Source organism: Clarias gariepinus, chromosome 1 (genome assembly GCF_024256425.1).
Source record: "Clarias gariepinus isolate MV-2021 ecotype Netherlands chromosome 1, CGAR_prim_01v2, whole genome shotgun sequence".
NCBI classification, from domain to species: domain Eukaryota; kingdom Metazoa; phylum Chordata; class Actinopteri; order Siluriformes; family Clariidae; genus Clarias; species Clarias gariepinus.
The window spans coordinates 48,999,861-49,022,199 of NC_071100.1; the positions used below are offsets into that span (position 1 = coordinate 48,999,861).

General features: G+C 37.8%; 1 protein-coding gene across 2 annotated transcripts in view; it reads left to right on the plus strand.

Moving 5' to 3' along the window:
* Positions 1-921: 921 nt before the first annotated feature.
* Positions 922-22,339, plus strand: part of ak5 (adenylate kinase 5) — a 38,597-nt gene continuing 17,179 nt past the window's right edge. The window contains exons 1-7 of one of the 2 annotated variants that reach the window (XM_053493719.1): positions 922-1,002; positions 1,356-1,435; positions 3,564-3,750; positions 4,959-5,105; positions 5,348-5,520; positions 9,948-10,061; positions 16,364-16,555. In XM_053493719.1, the coding sequence (XP_053349694.1) occupies positions 1,376-1,435; positions 3,564-3,750; positions 4,959-5,105; positions 5,348-5,520; positions 9,948-10,061; positions 16,364-16,555 (873 nt within the window). In that variant the 5' untranslated portion in view covers positions 922-1,002; positions 1,356-1,375. Of the gene's footprint in view, positions 1,003-1,232; positions 1,436-3,563; positions 3,751-4,958; positions 5,106-5,347; positions 5,521-9,947; positions 10,062-16,363; positions 16,556-22,339 lie in introns of those variants that run through there. The other variant, XM_053493710.1, reaches the window with a different exon arrangement.

Sequence of the window (22,339 nt, forward strand, 5' to 3'; positions counted from 1 at the left end):
TATAGTAAACAAACTGACACAGTTAAAACGCATCTGATCAAACATGTATTAAGGATTTTAGTATTAGAGAATTAAAGGTTAAAGTCTTTTAGTATAAACCATGGAATTTATTCCAGTTTGTGATTTCCAGAACAGAAACAGATGAAAATAAATAAATAAATAAATAAAACACGTAATAATTATTCATACATTAAAAATAATAATTTATAAATAAGTAAAATATTATGTATATATTATTTATAAAATATATTTTTATATTAAATTTATTTCATAATAATTTAATAGTTTATAAATTGTATTTAGTAATTACTACTCAGTTTAGCTTTTAATTAAAATTCTAATTAATATATATGGTGTTTGTTTATTGAGCAAGTAGCACATTAGTAGGTTATTTTAAAGTAGATTATTAATCTGACACATAACTGTTCATGACATCACTTTTACTCAACATTTTGATTCCATTTATGTTGAGTAAAATTTGACACATGCGCAGTACACTGTTAAAACTTGCTGTTTATAATCTGGCACAAAACAACTCAACTCCAACTTTACTAAATAGTTTGATTTCATTTATGGTGCAAATACCAAAGGACTGGCAAAGTTTCATAAAATTATGTCCAGTCAGTTTTGTGCAATGCTGTGACAAAATCTGGTTTATGATTTATATAAAGATATGAATTATATATAAAGATATAATTGTAAGAGATAGTTCTGAACAATGTACTGTATAGTTAAAACCAGTCTTTTATTTATATACATATTCATTACGTTAAGAGGAAAAGCTAAATATCACGAATTACATATATACATTTCTAACCCTTAAAAAAAAAAAAAAGCGTTTTAATTGTTGTTTACACCCTCGTGCGCGCTCGCGAGAGCTATCCTTGCGCGCGCCCTGAGCTCTGCCGCCGGAGCGCTGCTCGCGCGCTGGTCGTTTAAAGGTACAGCGTTGCCAGATTGGTCAGATTAACCCCTTATATTTCTCTCCGAGCAATAAACACGGTAAACACTGTTAAATGTGTTTTTTTATTCTACGTATCTGTTTTTAATTGTAATTGATAGTGTTATGCACGCGTGTTTAAGCAAAAAAAAGTTGCATATAATAACCTTTTAAAATCGTGTTTTGTGAATGAAAATTGAAATTGTGAGAATAACCTGGCAACCCGACTGGTGAAAAAGCGGTGTGTCGGCGTTCGCGAACTTCCACACACACTCGCTGCGGAGTGGAGGGGGTTCGGGTGGGAGCCAGAATGTCACACGCGCGTCCAGATCTGTAGAGAATCCCGACAAAGTCACGCAGGTTTCTGTGCGCGCGCGCTCTGCTTATTGTTTTATTTATTGTTTTTCGATCGCAGCTCGCGCTCCAGCACGAGACATGAACGTGAACGATGCTAAGGAGTACCTCTCCAGGAGAGAGATCCCCCAGCTGATGGAGGTGAGACTGTCTCACACCAAACACATCCGAGCTCTGCATTCTGCTCAGCCCTTAGCACTGCTCAGGTGGACATTGCATTGCTGTAAATGTTTTTCCAAGCCATGCATCTGCATTATTATTATTATTATTATTATTGTTAATATTGCTGTTTTGTTATTATTTAATCAACAGGTCATTCAATTCTGTCGCATTTCAATCATTTTGTCTGTTAATGTGATGTGTTGGAATGCTTCCCTTCATCATCATCATCATCATCAAGCTCCTAAAGATCTAAAATAAGAAACTTTTAACATTTCACCTAAAAAAAAAATCTTTATTTTTCCAAACTATGTCCAAGATCTGTTCCTAGGTGTTAGGAAAAAAAGTGGGATTGCCCCGTGGGACCAAAAACGTTTCTATGTAGGTCAGGATGTACCCTGTTATTACGCAGCTTCTTAGACACCTGAATCGAACCCGTGATTTCTAGAGAATCTACGAGAATCTCCTAAATACCTAAAATTTGCAACTTTTAACGTTTCACCTGAAAGAGTAAACAGGACGTACCCTGTTATAATGCAGCGTTTGAGGCACCTTAATCCAACCCATTACTTGAAACAGGTGCTTTGAAAGCAGGGAAACCTGATGATGGTGGTGTGTGTGTGTGTGTGTGTGTGTGTGGTGTGTGATTTGATCGAAACAGATCGGAAATACTTTTAGGATTCTTTCCTAGATGTTACACAAAAGCAGAGCACTCCTTTGGGACATGCTGGCATGCATGTCTCGTAGGATCAGAAGCGTCTGCAGTGGTAGACGGTTTTATGTAGGTCAGCAGGAAAAACTTGCAAGTGCATTATTTCACCACAATATTTATGACCGTAGTGTGCGATTTGTTCCCAGAACGCCTGATCCAATTCATGGTTTAGACCAAGTATACTGGGAGAACAGCAGACCCTGTACTGTATGATCGCTGCCTATACCACAGTGCTTTAATCTAATTGGTCAGAAGGTGTCAAGGGTTTTTGATTGTTCACATGTTTGACACAAAATTTGTTGTTGGTGAATGTTATCTTGAAATCAAAGACAATGAGGAATAGAGTTATTTTCTCTTTTTTTAGTTGTTATTATGGATCAGTTTGCTCACTCTCCTGTCCGACACACCTACCAACCTCGAGTTATACCAAGAATCCTGGAAAGCCTGCAGAGTCCCTAGACTCCTTCCACGGCAACTACCATCATGTCCAACCAAATATTCTAGCGACTCCTTCTGCTTGGATGATTCTTATTCTTGTTGAAGCAGGAGAAGTTGGTAGAACTTTTTCCAAAGCATTTACCATCATTTCCAACCAAACATTTCTCTTGTTCTTAAGAATCTTAAACGCTCTTTGTGGACTAAAGAGTTCTAGACGGTTGCCCATCTTTGGGCATTTATATTCTAAGGCTCCAGAATAGCTTCCACTTAAGTTACTTTTATGTTCAATCAAACATTTCTATCATTCTTAAGAAGCGATAAGCTTTTTGAAGTCAAAAAAAATATTGTCCTGCTTTGTGGATTAATATTCTACATCAACAAGGATAAGTGTCGAGAACTCCTTTTACTAAAATTACAATATATCCAACCAAACATTTCCAAGGTTCTTGAGAGTCTTCCAGGTCCTTATGGTCAACAAAGGTCTAGTCATTCCTTCTGCTTGGGGATTAATAGTCTAGATCAGGCAAAATGAGTCTGTAGAGCTCCTTCCAACTGTCCAACCAAATATTTCTCTCGTTCTTAAGAATCTACAAGCTCTTTGTGATTTAAAGAATTCTACACAGTTAACCAGCATTGGAGACTCTTATTGTTTATCAAGTAAGATGAGTGTTTAGAACTCCTTCCCCAACATTTACCATCATGTGGTACTAATCAAATATTTCTTTGATTTTGAGGATCTACAAGCTTTTCATGTCTAAAACGTTTCAGACACCTTTTCTTAAACTAGATCTAGCAGGGTGAGTCTTTAGAACTCATTCTGTAGCATTTGACATCATGTCTAACCATTTTTTTCTTTAGTAATGGACCATTTTAAACTTTTATGGTCTATAGAAACAACAGCTAGAAATCTCTGGTCATGACCATTTGTTCTAAGTAAAGCTTGTGTTTTTGGTTCTCCAGAGTTTGCTGACAGGACTGATGTATTACCGGCCGGACGATCCCATCGATTACATGGAGTCGTGCTTGAAGAAGGTGCGTGAGCTCGGCGGGACGGAGAAAGTAAGGTGGGACACATTTGTAGGACAGGAGAAGAAGTCCCTGCCGCCGCTCAATGGAGGCCAATCGCGACGGTCTTTCTTCCGGAACGGTAAGGATAATACGGATGTAGAAGTTTGGTGTCGCAATGACCCAGGCAGACTACAGGCAATCTAGATCTGTTTATAAGCAAACAATTATTTATGTAAGAGAGAAATGACTTGTTAGAGATGAATTAGCAGGGGAGTAATGAGAGTATGACTAAACAAGCAAGGAAAGCAGCAGTGCGGAGAGCACTAATGGTCTTGCTTAAGGGACCAAATGAGAGCCGAAAGCTTGTGCCATTGTGCAGCCACTGCCCCTGATTACAAACTCAACTAGGCAGCTGTTAAAGCACTAGTTTGTTTAAAAATTTGATTTACACCATGTTTTCCTTATGCAAAAGTTTATACATGGAGTTTTACTGAATATCTGGATTTATTGGACGAGAAGAACCAGATTCCTGACATGTATAAAACATGTAAATACAAGCTTACTTGTTGCTATTTTACATCTCTTTTCTTTACTTGTGTCAAAACTGGAGTGTGTATTTATGGAACAGTTTGTGAGTGAGGTAGGTTCCCTTTCACTTTCAGCAGCATTAGGCTCATACAGTAGCTCTGGAATGTGGGGAACACTAGGTATGATGTCGGTATGAGGAGGGAAATACACTTTGGATGGAATGCCATATAATGCCTATAAATACATAGACTGTGCAAATAGGAAATTGAATACCAAGTGTTTCTCTGTGCCACGTTTGCTTTGCAAAGCAAATAAAGCACCTCAATTCGAGATGGTAGACAATGAGCTAATTGTTTCGTGAGCTTCTGGTTGCAACATCCGCTGGCTTTTTTGTTTTTTATGCCTGCGACAAGACACAAAGAGGACTACTGTTTTTAATTTTGGGCCATAATCAACCTGGGTGATGTTTCCCTGGCTGTTTGAAATGTATTCGTCATTAATGCAAGTAAATACACATGTATACTTATTGAACATGCAGGACATATATTTACTTTTTTATGTACAGTATATAAATATATTATATATAAAAATACACTTGCATTTACAATTTTTGGGGTTGACTGATTTTGTTGTTTTAAGAAGGTTTATAAGGTTACTATAGCAGTAAAGTGCTAAACTGGTGGCTACGTACATTTTGCTTACATGTTAACAATATTTGAATATAAGGGAGTTTTTTTTTATTAAACAAAAAGGTTTTTGGTATTAGACCTACATTTGGTATTAGACTTCATCCACCTGCAAGTACATTTCTTCTCTCAGTGTTACCTGACAGGTATGAGCGTCTGCCGCCCATCCACCAGTTCTCCATCGAGAGCGACTCGGACTTGTCTGAAACAGCAGAGTTGATTGAAGAGTATGAAGTGTTTGACCCGTCCAGACCACGGCCTAAGGTCATCCTCATCATCGGTGAGTTAAATATGAAACTCTGGGAAGTCCAGCGAGTCCCTGCTAATTAGCGCCTTTAATTTCGAATATGAAATCTTTTGAAGAAAGATCAACAATATCCGAAAGCGAGTCAGTTGTTTTTTAGTGTAACGAATGTCTTCAAAATCATCTAACCATAAAGAAATAAGCTAGCTATGTGTTTTTTTTCTAGATGCATCTTTTACAAAATTCTACCTGAAACTTAACGTCTCCTACACTTTCAGGTGGCCCAGGCAGCGGTAAAGGGACGCAAAGTCTGAAGATCGCAAAACGCTACGGCTTCGAGTATGTCTCTGTGGGTGAACTGCTGCGAAAGAAGATGATTCACAATGCAACGAGTAACAGGAAGTGGAGTCTGATTGCCAGGATCATTACTAACGGCGAATTGGCACCTCAGGTACTGGCGTCCCCATGTAGCAAATAATAAATGGAACCTGTTGTTCATTTTATTAACAAAGCCTGCTTAGGCTAGGCAGGAGGAATCCGCTAATTAAAATGTCCAACATTCATCAATTAGTGAATTAATGCTAACCAAAGGTACATTTTTCTTAATTAGCAAATGGAGAAGATGCCATGGTTAATCATGAGGGAAAATAATGCTAATTTGAGGTCAGTTAAGAAGTAAATCAGTGAATCTGCTTGTTTGTTCACTCAGTATAAGAAACGGAATGCTAACGACATTTAATCATTCCATTTGAATGATTCTGTCTACTTTGTTTTGATTAAAATTGCTAAGCCAGAGTGATGTGGTTTATAAAGCTAGCAGGTTAGCATTCTTAGGCTCAAACATGACCTGACCAGATATTAGCTAAAATGAAAAATTGTTCCGATGGAGAAATATTTTATTGACATTTAAATGAAGAACTGTTAGCTCCTGTTAGGGAGTTAGCGCTAGCTGTATAGTCATTCTATTTTTTTTTTAGCAATGTATCAACACAAATAAGTGTTAAATGTGGATATTCTTGACAGCTTTCTTTTGCCTTTACTGTTACTTTGCTTTTTCATTGTATAGAAATCTTTACTGCTACACTTTAGCTAGCTAAAATCACATAGCCTTAGTTGTTTGCTAGCTTGTTGTTTAAGTGTTTCTGTTGATTAGCAACATTGGTTTCCTCATGTTTAAGGCAAGAAGTACTTAAAAACACTGTTGGACTGATGTGAGCTGTCCAATAGTAAACCTACAGTACATCAGTTTAAACGACCTGTTGCTGCTTAAGTTTATTAGCCAACTTAGAATTTTATGGGATTTTTATTTCTATTAAACAATTCTGGTGTTTTTATCGCTTATTCATATGAAACGGTATGTAGTGCAGCTTTTCTGTGGGTACTGTGTTAGTACTAAGATATGTCAGTACACACTGAACCAAATTAGATATGTTAGTACATGCTAATGGTATTTTGTATTAATCTAATTCTGTTATTTTTCTTTGTCTAACATAGTAAAGATAATATATTTTTTTGACAATACGCCTGTAGGTGTTCAATAGTACAGTACCATACTACAGTAGAACCATGTGACTATATACTATAGTACATCCAAAGTATGCACCATAGTGTAGTACATGTACCAGCAAATAAGTATCATGGTGAAAATACAGGTACAGGTACAATCGGTGCCTGTGCCATAGTAAAATTACTTATGGGAGTTCACTGTGCAGCGAAAAATCACATGACTGAAACAATATTGTGCTTTTTAATTTTTTAGCTGGTTCTTTGTTTAAAATCACACGGTCCTGTCAGTAGTGAAGCATTTTTAGCAACGCAGATCACCATTGATTAATTTTTTAAAATAATTATTTATCTATTTATTTATTTAACTAGATGTGCCCGCAACTTCGTTCGGGTAAAATTTAATCGCACGTTTTAAAAGATGTACAGTGGTACTTCTTGTTGAATTGTGGAATGAACAAAAAGTTTTAGGCTACTTGTTACCATGAAGTGCATGGAATGAAGGTGTGAGATTGCACACTTACTGTTTAAGCGCTTATTTATAGGAATGTACAGCGCCATCTGTTGAATTTTAAGATAACCTAATGATTCTTTTGAAATCTAGGGCGATTTTTTTAAATGATATTAGGCCGTTTTTTATTTACATTTCAAATTTTACGTGCGAATACACGTGTGAAAACACCATTAAAATTTGATCAGTAGTTTTTACGTGATGTGTGCACAAACAAACACAAAAAACAAACAAAAAAAAAAAAACATCTTGATGTGTTTTATTACTTATCTTACATCTCTCCAAAAACATTTTTGGCAAATATCTTTAATGTAAAGACATGCCAACTTTACCGTTTTATTATAAGTATAGATTTTTATTGTGCGTGTGTGTGAAGTCCTTTTGGTAGCTTTCTTCTGAAAACCCAGAATAGATTTGTGCCTGAGTTAAAAAAAAAAAAAAATGGCTCGATAATAAAACACAGCCTGAATTCTTCTTCCGTGTACCACCGCTTACAATAACACGTCTTAAATTCGTGGCCAACAATAAGGTCATGTTCTCCCCACACCCTTTCCTGCAGAGTCATTTTAACGGAAAGGCTCGTACAAAAGACTTTTTTTTTGCGTGCAAAAGATGACCTAGGCCTTAATTCCTTAAAGTACTCGAGTATGTTTTGAAGACAGCGAAGAGAATCAATGTGTACAGATTAGTCCTGAGAGGATGAAATGGACAACATGAGTCACTAATCCCGAGCTGCATTGGATCTATTAGATATAAAGGCCAAGCCCGTAATAAAGCACCAGATTATGATGAAGATTAAGGTGAAAAGCAGTAGAAGATTCCCAGGACATCTGGTGTGTGAGTGTGTGTTATATGGTGTAAATGTAAGAGTGCTCTCTGGGTGAGATTTATGATTATGAGTAATAAAGATGAAACAAAGATTGCTGTAATACAATGAGGAGGTTGTTCAGCTCCGGGTCACCGCATGCAGCGACACGTAATTTGTAGCTACTTAAAGTACAGTTCTAGAATAAAAAAAAAAAGAAAAGCAAAAAAACGTTATTAATACAAGTATACTGTACCTAAATTTAACCAGGTCATGCCATTTATGTCATTTCTGGCCGAAAATCAAAGAAAGGCAGATTTGTAACATTAATTGGTTTGGGAAAAGAGGCTAATTTGCATGAGTTTAAGCAACTGAAATGGATTAGCGTGGGTGTAAATTTCCTCTTCTTTCCACGAATCATTTTAATACATTCATTATCTCATCAGAATGTTGTGATATATATATATATACAGTATAAATAGTTTTAGAAGCGTCAAATTGTTGGGCTGCATTAACCAAGATTAAGAGATTTAAAATTATTGAACCTGTGCTAAAAACTGTTCAACACATTATCAAAACCTAAAAGGATAGTACTGAACCGTCAACTTTGTGGAAGAAATGTGGTTGCAAAACAATCATAAACGGAGATCACTTAAACGCGTAATGAAGTTGCATGGTACAAAAATCAACAGGGACAAACAGAGCTGTGTTTAATAGTGAAAATAAAAGAGTTTCCGTACACACACAATGTGATGAGAACTCACAGGATTGGGACTAAACAGCTGTGTGTCCTTAAGACAACGGCTTATTAAAGAGATTAATCAGGAAAAAGACATAAGTTAGCTAGGGAGGATAAAGACTGGACTTTGGAGTGATGGAAAAAGGTCATGTGACCTGATGAGTCCAGATTGAGCCACAAAATCTAAACCATATAGTGTGCTTTAATCAAAGCTAAAGATAATCAAATTAATATTTTTTTGTCCTGGCAAGTAATATTGATATGTAATTAATTACTTTTCTGCTGGAAGTTTATAGGAATTTTGACTTATGTTAAACACTAAAGCATCATTGTAAGTTCAGCAACCAACAACCAAACAAGGCCTGCTACAGAGATGAGGGCTTTCGCATTAAGCACTTTTTCTTTATGCTCCTTTAAAAGAGGGGACCTTTTTTAAAAAAAAATTTTAGCAAAGTTTCCTTTGTAGTAATTTTAGTCATTCAATTAGGTTTTTGATGTGTGCATACAACAACAACAACAACAACAACAACAAGTTCCCTTTATTCCATCCCTTTATGAGATTTTCCGTATATTGTGACCTCATAAAAGAAGAGACGGTGTGAGATAGTAAAAAAATGCATGATCTGAAAGGTATTTCACTTGGATCATTAATCGCACATCCTTGGTGTCAATTTGTTAAGATAGTAAAATAAGGGATTTTTAATGGATCTACAGCGACACAAATAACATACACTAAAATGATTAACATACACTGGATGATTGCACATGCCCTTATTGCAGTTAAATGTCATATAACACACAGAAAGGTGCTGGCACGGGTTTTGTAGCATTAATCCGGCATTTGGTCTGCAGGGAATTAAAGCACAGGAAGTGTGTACGTGCTTGGGAGGATTTTTTATTTATTTTTTATTTTTTTTTACTCTGCTGTTGACATTCCGGTCATGTCTTCAACTGCGGGATCCGACAGCCATGTTTTTTATCTCTGAAATAACAAGATTCTTCTAATGTTTTTTATTAAAAAACAAAAAAGTGTCTTTAAAAGCCTTTGAGACTCTGATGTACTACTGCTAATACGGATTAAAATAAATAAGCCATTAGAATCTACCAGGTTTAATTTCATTGCTGGAAGTGAATCTGAATACAAATTTATATATATATACATATATATACTGTATAAAAACATACCAGCACATTCATGCAGGTATCACTTTAGCTACATCTTCACCATAGCTCCAGCGCTACACTAAACTAACCCAGGGGACAAACTGATCTGCAACTGAGCATAAAATCTATTGTGTTATGAACCTTGTTTTCTAACAGGAGACGACCATCACTGAGATCAAGCAGAAGATCATGAAGCTTCCGGATGCCAGTGGAATAGTCATCGACGGTTTTCCCCGGGATGTGGCGCAGGCACTGTCGTTCGAAGATCAGGTGGGCGAGAGAAGCACAGAATACAACTTTGCGGCCATGCCTTGCAGTGTACTATTGGCCAATCAGCAAAGTATTTATGCAGCTAAAGAATAAATCCTGAAACATTTATTACTTTTATACGGGAAATAAATGGCCAATGGTTAGGATTCTTTTAAGGAATCCTGTCGTACTTTTTAAATATAGGTTTAATATCGTGGAACATCCTTGTTCCAGGCTTGTTATTTTCTGACAACTATTTTTTATTTTGATGATCAAAAATAAACATGAACTTACTTTCACACCGGGATCAGTGACATGCAGGAACTTTGGGCCGCCGTTCCTCAGCTGCCTTTTTTTTTTGTGCAGTGCTCGATTTAATCGAGAGCAGCGTGCTAATTTTGTCTGATTTGAACAGGGTAAGTGCTGCGAGTGGAACATAACATGTCAGCATCGGAGCAGCTAATGGATTCTCTCACAGCTGCGAGCCAAATTGACTGAAGTCGATTATGGAGTTGGAAAGCAAGGGCTGCTATCTTTTAAAACGTGCTTTAATGGCCTAGTGTTGAGGGGCTTTGTGGAAAGTCTGGCTCTTTGCTTGTCAAGATTGTCATTAGCGCTACTTCGAAGGGACTTTTATGGGTGGGAAATGGTAACTGCCAAACTACGCTGGCAATAGAAATCTAACTTGGATGAGTTTCATTCTTTTGGTGGTTGTTTGGTCCAGTTGCTTTCTTTGGATCTGACAGCTACATTTACATTTTGCAGCATTTGGCAGATGTCTGTATGTAGGGCACAAAAGTGGCTCTATGTTGCAGGGGTTTAAACCTGTAACCTTCTGATATATAGACCCTAAACACCGAGCTCCCCCCTCATCACACAGGTGGTTATGTACTGTAGAAGAATCAGTTGCAGGTTTGTAGGAAGCCACACCTGATGCTCAGGTCCTCACATCTGCTCACCTGGTTTTATAGAGAGAGTGATTCGCCTTGAAACACCGTTTTTGGTTTCTGAATAAAAGGAGACGTTGTATCTATTAATTTGCTCCGGCTCTTTTAACTGCCTGTCACAACTCTCGCTTGATGAGAGTGCAAAATGAGGCACAACATCTCCCCTGCGCATCAACCTCCATCATCCTCGTCCTCCTCCTGAAAGAAGTTATGAGCGAGGACGTGATGAAAGTAGGCGTAAGAAGAAGAAGAAGCCAGTACCATAAATCCATGTGTCACTTGCCACAATGTTCTTCACATGACAGCCCATTTCCTGTCTTAGATACAGGCTAGCGCATAATGGATCCTGCCTCCAGACCTTTTCCCGTGGCTGAACGTACTCGTCATCCCAGCAGCAGGGCATACATACAGAGATAAGGCCTGTTTATGCTGCTTCTAAAAGGATTAAGCAATGCGTGTTGGACATCTGTCTGGGAGAAATTAGTCACAGAAAAAAAAAAAACAAGTGATGTTAGGGAGTTCATCAAATTCGAGAAGGTTTTATCGCTGGAAACAAGCTACTGTAAGATCAGCTTGTTGTGTCAGTCACAACAAGAAAAGGTTGAGTCTTATCGATTGAGAAAACAACAAACATGGTTTGCAACAAACAAATATCTGTAAAATGAACTGAGGAATTGAAATCTGGTGTAAAATCTGGAAGAGCCGGGTTCAACAGAGCCAGTGTTTGTTATTCAGAGTTAATAGCATGTAGCGAATTGCATCAATAAAGAAGGGTTTTAGGGGAGCGTGGCAGAGTCGGGCAGGGAGTGGATTAGGAGCGGAGATGGGAGTGAAACCCCCGGCTTTAGATGTGACGATGACAGATTCAGCCTCGCGCGCCGTCCAAATGTCAACTGAATATTACTGGAAAATGTCAGCTGGCGGCAAACAGACTGATGTTTTAACGCGTCAAAGCAGGGAAAAAAATCTAGACATGATGATGTGGAGACAGTTTGCCTTTCACCGCCAAAAGCTGAATGACTTGTATTTTTTTGTTGCTGTTGTTTGTTTGCCAGAGCCGTTCTGCAAAGACGATGAGCCACACGTTGTGTGTCATTATGACACTTACAAAAATGCCTTCAGGAAATGAAGTAATATTATGGAATTGTTCCGAACTGTACTGCCCTGCTTTAGAATATTAAATATTAATATCTTTGGAGTAATTTAACCAGTGGTGTCAAAAGTATTCACATTCATTACTTGGGTAGAAGTATAGATACTAGAGTTTAAAAAGACTTCTTTATAAGTTGAAGTATCAACTCAAGCTTTTTACTCAAGTAAAAGTGTAAAAGTACTGGTTTTAAAACTACTTAAAGTATAAAAGTAAAAGTAACGTGAGGGGGAAAAGCATTCAGGATAAAAGCTTAGGCTGTGCCACGGGCCTATATACTGCACTAACACCTTATAAGCAAAAAGAAAAGAAAAATGTGTTATTGTTTTTTTGTTGTATTTTTTAACGGCCATAGTGATTTGGGATCCTGTATATGGCAATTTAAAAATAATGCATTTTAGTACTATGCAAATACATTAAAGAACCATATATGTGTACTACTGAGCATTAACATGTTTCATGGAGAAGAAGATATGATAACTAGTTGCTTATAAGTATTTTAATAGTGCAAAAAGTCAAACTTCAGAGGCGTGTCATCAGTAACCTTTATTGGAATGTAAATGTACATCCAAGCTTAGCTGCAGGAATCTGTGAGGGCAACATACAGGAAAATTAGTGCACCCAGGGCAGGCTTAGTAACAATTACCCTTGTGTGGTTGTCTACAATAAACATTAGTGCTGTCAGAATGAATGATTAATTCAAGTGATTAATCAAAAAGAAAAAATTATATACAGTATATAATCATTCCTGTTACCTTTCTGGTGCTGTTCCCTTCCTCGCTGGTGCTTGGTTGTGACATTTCGCTCGAATCTTGAGTCTCTATCACAGACATCTTCGTCTACTGTACTTATTACAACCTTATCAACTGAAAATGCTATTTTATTTAAACGTCCTTGCTGGAGTGTGTGACGTGACATCATGTGCAGGTGCGATGGATCGCGTACCAACCAATAGGGTGTCGGAATGGTATGTTTATACTTCTCATCCAACCACAATCAAATTCACTCCATCCGGATGGCGCGGTTTATCAGGATGATTTTTTTTGTTTTGTTTTTTGAATGACAAGCTGAAATGAAATAGGAGTAACGAGGCTATTTTTAAAATGTAAGGAGTAGAAAGTACAGATAATTGCGTGAAAATGTAAGTAGAAGTAAAAAGTCGGCTGAAAAATAATTACTCCAGTAAAGTATAGATACCCAAAATTTTTACTTAAGTAAGGTAATGAAGTATTTGTAGGCTGTAGTGTAATGTAAGTTCAATTCATAGAGAGAGGGACAGAAGGTCAGTAAAGAAGAGAGAAGTAATACATGGCAGCATTTTTGCAGCAGAAATATAAAAAATGGGAGAAAGGGAACAAGGAAGGATGGAGCACATGTAGTGTATAGAGAGCCGAAGATGGTGAAAGATTGCAGGAAAAAATAGATGGAGATGTTGGTTTTCTTAGCATTGGCACCTGCAACAGCGGGAAATACTTAGTTTTTTTTATAGCAATAAAGGAGGAGCCATTTTTTTCACTCAGGATGATGTCTCAAAGGAGGACGGTGGAACAAAAACAAAGCAAAGAATTGAAGATGGCAATTTAATGATGAAGATTCTCCATGCATGAGTATTCCAGGAACAATCCTATGGTCAGAGCGCTACCTGTTGTGTCTTTTGAGCGGAAAAAATAAATAAAAATCCTCGAACTGCTCTAAGGAAACAGCCCTGCACTCCAGGGTTCCAATGATCGGACAGCTCGGAAGCCAGATTGCACAAAATGGAGAAATATCCAGAAAGTTTGGTTGCTATGGTGATGGGAATGACTTCCTCAGAGTAACACTACAACAGTGGTGTAAGAATAGAAAGACTGGATAAATAACTAAACAAAAAAAAACAAACTAAAAAAAAACGATCCAAGGCTCTTCAGTTTTGCTGGATTACAGACAACTGATAGCAAGTTAAAACCCTTGTTCTCGTCACCGTAGCAACAAGATTGGAGGTCTGGTATGAGATAAGATATGATTTTCCCAACCCGTATTTGGACAAATCAGGTTCTCTAGATGCTTCTTGCTCTTCAATTTTGCACAAATATAGATTTTCAACTGGCTAAGAAGTGTTTAATGTGTTTCTTCTGTATGTCGCTATGGTAATAAGAACTCTTAATTAGTGAAATATTCTGTATAAATCTTCCATAGCATCAACATAGTATACGTTTCCAGTGCTATGGTTTCTATGGTGATAGGAACAACCTTTTGAACGTTCTGGAACTTTGGTGAGGGTGCTGTAGCGAAAAGAAGAACATTCTCAAACTTTGATTGGTTGAATATTGGACAGATATAGAAAAAATAAGACAGGAAAACAAATAACGAATGTAATTTGGCTGGACCACTAACTAGAGACCGTGTTCCCAATTCCCATAGCAGCCTCAGGAAAAGGTTGCAGATTAAGAAGCACTGGATTTGTGTTATGTTTCTGACCTGAATTCAGACAGGTTTGTATATTCCCATTTGTTTAGGTCTCGTGAACAAGAACATCTCCCCAATGGTGTAAGATTGATGGAAATCTCCTTTCCTGTATCTTTGTCTTTTTTTTCCACAAATTTCCACAAAAACATCTGAACAGTGAAGATTGGGAACATGGTGAAGTCACAGCAAAACAAAGATGCATGATTGGTTTCCCATCCTGTTCTCTGACAAATGGTTTGTTTTGGATGTTCATCTTGATTTTCCATAAACTATCCAGTCCAGTGGAAGCCAAGTTTAAGCATTCCCCATGTTTAGGGTTAGATTCTAGATGACCGACCATAATTCAGACAGTAATCGAATGAAGTTGTGACATCAAGGTCCATTCTTTTAGCGAGATGAGAACTCAGCAATGGCACTGAAGTAAGAAAGAGTGAGACTTGGTGTCTAAAAATAAATAGGGCTATGAAGACCACGATGATGGGCTTAAGCTGAACAGATGAAACCCAGAGGGCACAGGGACAGGAATAGAATTACCCAGGGGAAATTTCTATATGAAATGGGATGGCGGGAAGAGGAAGTGTGTATCAGCCAGAGCCATTATCTGTGTATGTGTTCTATCTGGCTAAAGTGGCCTTTGAAACGTCATTTCAGGTCTCCGTTTTTTACATCTAACCTCAGCCGTACTCCCCCTGTCCTTTGTTCCTCTCTTCAAGGAATAATTTCCGAAGCCTTGTGCCGCATCTTTCACAAACAGATTAATGAGTATTTGATATTCACTCAGAGTAAACGTAAATTAGCCTGGCTAAGTCAATGTTTGATTTGGAAATGTGTGATGTTTGACTCCGAGGCTGACGGGAAGACAAAAACCAAGCACACCCTCTCAGTCCAACAAAGGTCCCTATGGCATTTCCCCCCGACTTCATAACATATGACTTCATAGCCATGACTGTTTGCTTTGGGATGAAAGAATTATTAACTGGTAGAGGTGTTATGGTGTGGATACTAGATACAAGCGTGTGTATTTGTCTACTTATGCAAACATCAACAGCACGATCATGACAGCATAATAAAGGTGTGATTGAATGTTTGATTAAATTTCTTTAGCCTGCTTCTAACATACTGTACTTTACACCAAGCAGCAAACAAGGAAACGTAAATGATTACAGAAATAATCTTCATTTAAAATGTCGGGACTGGTTACAGTAATTACTACATACTTAAAGCACCCTTAAGACTTCTGCGTTTGTTCCTACTAGTGTTTCCATACTAAAAATTTTCCAAAAAGAGCTTTTTGATGAGGCTAGGATTACTTAATTAATTCTAGAGCAATTAGATCTCAATTAACCATCAAGACTTCACAACGTGTCCGTATGTAGCTATTATAAATTAAGCGGCAACAGAAACTAACTTGAACAGATGATTTTTTTACACATAACTATAAAAGGATAAGGTATTAATCAACATCGTTTAGATGATGTTCTACTGCGCCCCCTAAAACCGTCCGCATGCTTTAAATGAAATTTGGTGGTGTGATTTTGCATGGTCCGAAAAGACTTTTCACCAAATTTTGGGTGTGTACCGTAAAGCTTTTAAAGGGAACAACATTCCAAAATTGGATGAACTTTTCCCTGTAAACTCTGTGATGGACTTTAAATGTCAACGCAATTACAGTAGGATTCATCTGAGAGATTTCCGTATTGGTTCTGTGGTGTGTCCTTGGGTGAGATAAAGAGTGAACGATGTTATATTATATTATAATTTTATTTAATTGTGTTCTTTAGATTTGTACTCCGGACCTGGTGGTGTTCCTGGCGTGCTCTAACCAACATTTGAAGGAGCGTTTGGAGAAGCGAGCAGAGCAGCAGGGACGGCCAGACGATAACCCCAAAGCCACAGAGAGACGCCTAGCCAACTTCAAACAGAACGCAGTGCCACTGGTCAAGTACTTTCAGGAGAAAGGTCTTATCGTAACGGTAAGGAGACTAGCTTGACTAGTGCATCTTGGAGTGTAAGCAAGCTTTAAACATTGGTTGGATAGCTCGCATCTAACAAGCTTGTTTCTTCTCTTTCTTTTTGTAACGCTCTGGCAGAAGTTTCATAAAGTTTCATTCTGGAAGCCTGATTTTTATAGCATGCAGCAATTTGCATCCAGTGAAACGTCTCTCCAGCATCCGACTTGTTCAGTGTAGCATAACGACCTACTGCCAAGCTTGAGATGAATAATGAACCGTTTGTTTGACTCTTTTTCTTGTGTGGTCTCGTCAGAGTGAGCGACAGGATCGCATTTCTGGGGTATTAAGGGCTCTGATTTTGTTGGGGGGGGGGGGAACAGGAAGAATGAACTCTTGAACTGCTTTCCTTCACTACTTCTTTGTTAATTGTTGTTTTTAACGAGATCGATCAATTAGCCCTGATACACCAGATCCATTCTGTAATTATTAAGTAAAAAGTTTGGGTGCATTTAATACCAGCATTTATACAAATCACCCGAGCTTTACATCCAATAAGGAGTGAAAATACAGCATGCAGCAACTTAAAATAGCTGGAATTTTTTCACACTACATGGTCATTATGGTCAGCTGATCTCAGTCATTGACAAAGATGGAGTTTGACAATGAAATTACAAAAAGGGTACTTAAGTAAGCAGCAGCTACAGATGGACATATATTTAAAAGCGTACTCAGATAATGGTTAATGCTAACGACTGAAGATTATCGTTCTGGTGCTGACTCACAGCCTGGGGATCCTGTAACTGGAGCCAGCTCATTTTAGCATTAATTACACCCAAGTAACAAGGGGAATTGTCCCATTTTCTCCACCCCCTCAGGTGAATAACCATGGAAACCAAAGAAACCTGTTAGCGAGAAGAAGGCGTCCATGCTGCGTCAGATCTGTGCAGCTTCCTGTACCAAGAACATGAGTAACGCGAAGTATGTCTCGTTCCAGCTGTGTCTGCTCGTTTCCGTGAAAAATATATTTTTTTGTTTTTATACAAATCTTTATGAAAACGCTGCACGGAGGATCAGATCAGCTCCAGCTGAATTCCTGCAAGACGGAGGATGAATGAGTTGTTTTGTAAGCTGAAAATGGACGCTTTTGCAGGACTGTGATAGAAATTGAACTTTTTCCACCTTAGAAAATGTTGCTGGTGATTTTTCAGGGTCATGTATATATAAAAAAGAGCACTGAAATAAAAGATAGTGTACGTAGTCTTTTAACATTAACACTACTTTTAACATTTTCAGTAGGCTCTTGTTTGAAAGACCCTCAGCTCTTCTCGTGCAAAAATACTATTTCATGCCACCATGTGATTAACGGTTCTAATAAAGTTCAAATAAATTAGCCCACTTGAAATTCTAGGAAAAAGCTATTTGTTTAAATGAAATGCTGGACTTCTGACGGGGAAGTGATGAGGGTCACCTGCGTACCTTCCCCTAACGCCCCACTGAGGTATACAAGGCACACACCTCACATTCTCTCAAAGTGCACTGGACTGGAAATAAGAGCTCATTAGTGGCAGGCTGGACGCGGCTGGAGTTCTGTTCACGCTTACAAAGTAAATGTGCCTTCTAGACTTTCATCTGGTACACCGTTTGAACAGCAAATGGAAATGGAAATGGTTAGTGGAGGAATTTTTTGAGGGGGAGGATAAACATGAGCAAAAATATTCACATTTATAATTATATATAATTTATGCATTGTTGGATTGATAGAAGGATTGATAGAAGGATTGATAGAAGGATCGATAGAAGGATGAATAGAAGGATGGATAGATGGATGGATGGATAGATGAAGAAATACATGGATGAAGAAATACATTGATACATAAATGATGGATGGATAGATGGCTGAAAGAATATATAAACAGATAAATACCAGAATGCATAAATGATGGATCGTTGGATGAAGGAATATATGAATGGACCGATACATGGATGCATGAGTTATGAATGCATTAGTGGATGGATGGATGGATGGATGGATGGATGAATAATAGATGGATCGATACTGTATATGGATGATGAAAACATGATTTGGTAGTTAGATATATGGACAGATGGATATGTGAAAGGAAGGATGGATGGATACATGAATGGATTGATGATACATTAATGAATGACTGGATGAAGGGATACATGGATGATAAATGGATACATGGACAGGTGGATGCGTGGTTAGATGGAGGGATGGACATATAGATAAATACATTGATGATGGGTGGATGGATACATGGACAGATGGATGTAGGGATGGATAGATGGATGGATGGATACATGAACATGGATGAATTAATGAATAGATGGAGCATGATTACAGAGATGTTTAAATAGATACCTGTATGGATGGATGGTTGCATAGATTACGGATGGATGGATGGACGGATGGATGGATAGGTGGATGTGTGGATGAATTAATGAATGAATGAATAAATACAGGGATGTTTAAATGGATACAGGTATATATGGATACATAGATGGAATGAATGATGGATGGAAAAACATAAAAAATGACTTAATGACTTTGCTGTTAAACTGTTTTGTCCTAAAGGTTTTTATATAATTAATATACAGTACAGCTTTCCATCAACAATAACAATCATTTTTATTTAGTGTGTGTGTCTGTAACTTGCTGTATAAATTAAAATAACACTTAATGAATGGTTATGTCTTCTTCATGCCAGCTAAACCCCCCAACACACACACACACACACACACACACACACACACACACACACACGTACTTCAAGAGGCTTCAGTCTGACCTGCCAGATCGTTCTCTTGCTTTCAGAATTCTTTAAACGAGACAGGAGAGGAGCAGCCGAGTAACATCAAGGTGAGAAAAAAAACAGAAAAAAACACAAAGCAGAAAGACGCTCGTTTAAAGCAATCTAGAGTGAAACGAAAAGCGAAGAGACAAGAGACAGCACTTTGTTGGATGTGTGAAACGCTTCTGAAAGGTCACGAACAGACACAAAAAAAGCAGTGATTATAGACTTCGTTTACAGAAGCAATTTTCTGTTCAGAGTGAAGCCAGTCCTCAAGACGAGTAAAGTAATTAATTGCGCGGTTATTAGTTGTTCACGTACAGGTCACGTTTTAATCTGATCATCCGCAGTAAATTGACATTTACTGACATTTTTCTTCATCTGTCGTTCAAACTTGTTTAGAGATAATTCATCTGTAGCTGACACATCTGTAGCTGAGCAAGTCGGGGTTTTTTTTTCTTCATCTTGGCAGGAGCGTGAACAGAGGAATTCAGTGGCACCACTGGGGTACTATAGTGGAGCGCAGAATCTCTTTATTAGGACATGTCCAAGCTTTATGGTAATAATCCAAAGTGGAGGTGAGATCACTCCATCCAAGGCAAGTCCGTAAATGGTATTAACGTCACAAGCAAGCCGAGGTCAACATCAGAAAAGTAGGAGAAATGGGAGCGAGCTAGAAGTGCACAGAGATCTGCTTTATTTAGAACCGCGGCATGAGCGCCAGACCAAACAAACAGACGAATCAGACACAACAAGACTAAATATAGAAGAACCAGCACGCAAACAAAATAAACCTAAAGCTGCTTTCACACGTGGTGTGTACATTTCATTTCTACAGAACGAGAGCTAGCAGAGGTAGTAGCAGCTTGCTTAGCAACCTAGCTTGCTAACGATATGAGATTTATAATTATCCTTAATACTGTCGACTCCAGCGATGAGATGATAGTCTGTAGGTTTGATGTGAGAAATTTAAAAGCTGCTTGAGCTGGTTTTTGTGTGTTGTGACATCACATTTTATCACATATTATTTTTGTGACAATGCCATATGTCGTCTCATTTTCGCCTCCTGATTGGATAATAAAACAAAACTTTTTCTCAGAACGTGAACTTCTTCTTTGTCACAAAGACGTTTCTCAATACCGTGTATCCTTCATCAAGAGGAATCATCATGAGTCTAGCACCGTTTCTCATAAGTTCCAAATTGAGTTGTGGATTAAGCTTTAGTGCTAACTAGCAGTTATTATTAGCTAGAAAATCTAGCGAATGGGAAAATAATAAAACCGTACAGTAGTTACATGGAAAGCTTGCAGTTATGATCTACCATTTAATTGTGATTGCTGTGTTGCTGATAATTGGAATTGATAAAGACCGTTTAATAATTAATTAACTGATTCATGCTCTTTAATTTCTCAACCATAAAAAAATTATTAATTATTACAGTTTGTGCAAGACGGCAAATATATCCGAAAAATATCAGACTCTATAACTGATAAAAAACATAAACAATTACATTACAAAGAGTTTTTTCAACATGGAGCTGACTTTTGTGTTGAAAAAAAATGAACAATGTTTTTTGTTAACATTGTAGTTTTAGCTCGATTTCTACTTCATTTTAAATTATATCTTTTAAAGCTTACTGTAATTTTTCCCAAAAAACAAAATAAAACATTAAAAATGTTATTAATATCAAGGTAGAACGTTTTCTCAGTGCTTCACGTCTGAAACACTGGCTTTCCAGGAACTCCTTTAATGACCCAAACGCGTGGAAATGGCATGGAGCGAGGTCAATGACACCCAGCCGAGTTCCTTTAATGATGTGCAAGTGGTGTTGGTGAATGATCGTGTGTACAGTTCACACAGACAGATGCGTCTCATCCACAATTTGACGATTTTCAAGGACCAGACGTACCACTCGCTGAATGTTCACGGGAACCGGGATGTTCATTGCTTTCTGTAAAACGTACTGTGCTTGAAGTCTTCTGTAAACGGCAATCGCTTTTACGTCTTCACATTCAGATTGAAAACGTAAAAAAATAAAAAAATTAAAAAGCCTCTGGTTTGCATATTGATGTGTAAATCTCATATCTGTTAGATGACCTGCGTTACGCGTCGTGATGAATACGGGGCGTCGCGGCAACTGATAACATTTCCTCCCCTGAGGCGAATCCGAACCTTTAATTTCAGACAAGCCTGCACAAATCGAATTCACCCTGCACCCTGAGCCGATCGCCTGACTGCGCGCTCAGGCTTTCTTACACCGCTGAGGATAATTGGAAGTTATTGGATGATTTAAAAGGCGTTTTTTGGAGCGTCGTACGAGACTGTGCAGCAATCTGGAATGCTGTTATCACACGCAGGATGGTGTTTATTTTTATATGGAAGAAGGAAGAGCTGGGTACATTGTTAATAATTCCGTTCGGTCATGTGGTAACACGAGTTCAGACCAACAAATAACAAGCATTTTGTATTTGTAGATTTTAATACAAAACAGTGGGATAATGTTGGACGTCGTTGATGACAATGAATAAAGACAAGCGTCTATGAGTAGTGAAAAGACGTTTATCTCTATACTGACCCTCATCTTGTTTTGAAAAGTATAAAATATGTAAGGAATAAAACACTTTGTGAAAATTAATAATGACTTTGAGTTGCATGCCATGCTGATATTCAGTACAACAGCACTCCCTCTCGTGTGATATTGCTAACATTTAGAGCTAAATGTTGTAAAAAGGAATCAGAGTGTGTTTAATTCAACAACAATCTTTATTCATCAGGGTTTTTTTTTGGAAATTTGCCATCATTTTGACCTTAACAGCATGACTCATCACCTGCTAATGGCTAGTACTCTCAGATATGCTCCTTAATTACTGCCGAGGCCGGAGGAGTGTCCGGTATTAATGCTGGGAGAAAATGAATTTAAACGCTTTAACTAATTATGTGGAAATTGAAATGAAGCTATTCAGAAGGATATGCATATTTCAGGGATTAATCC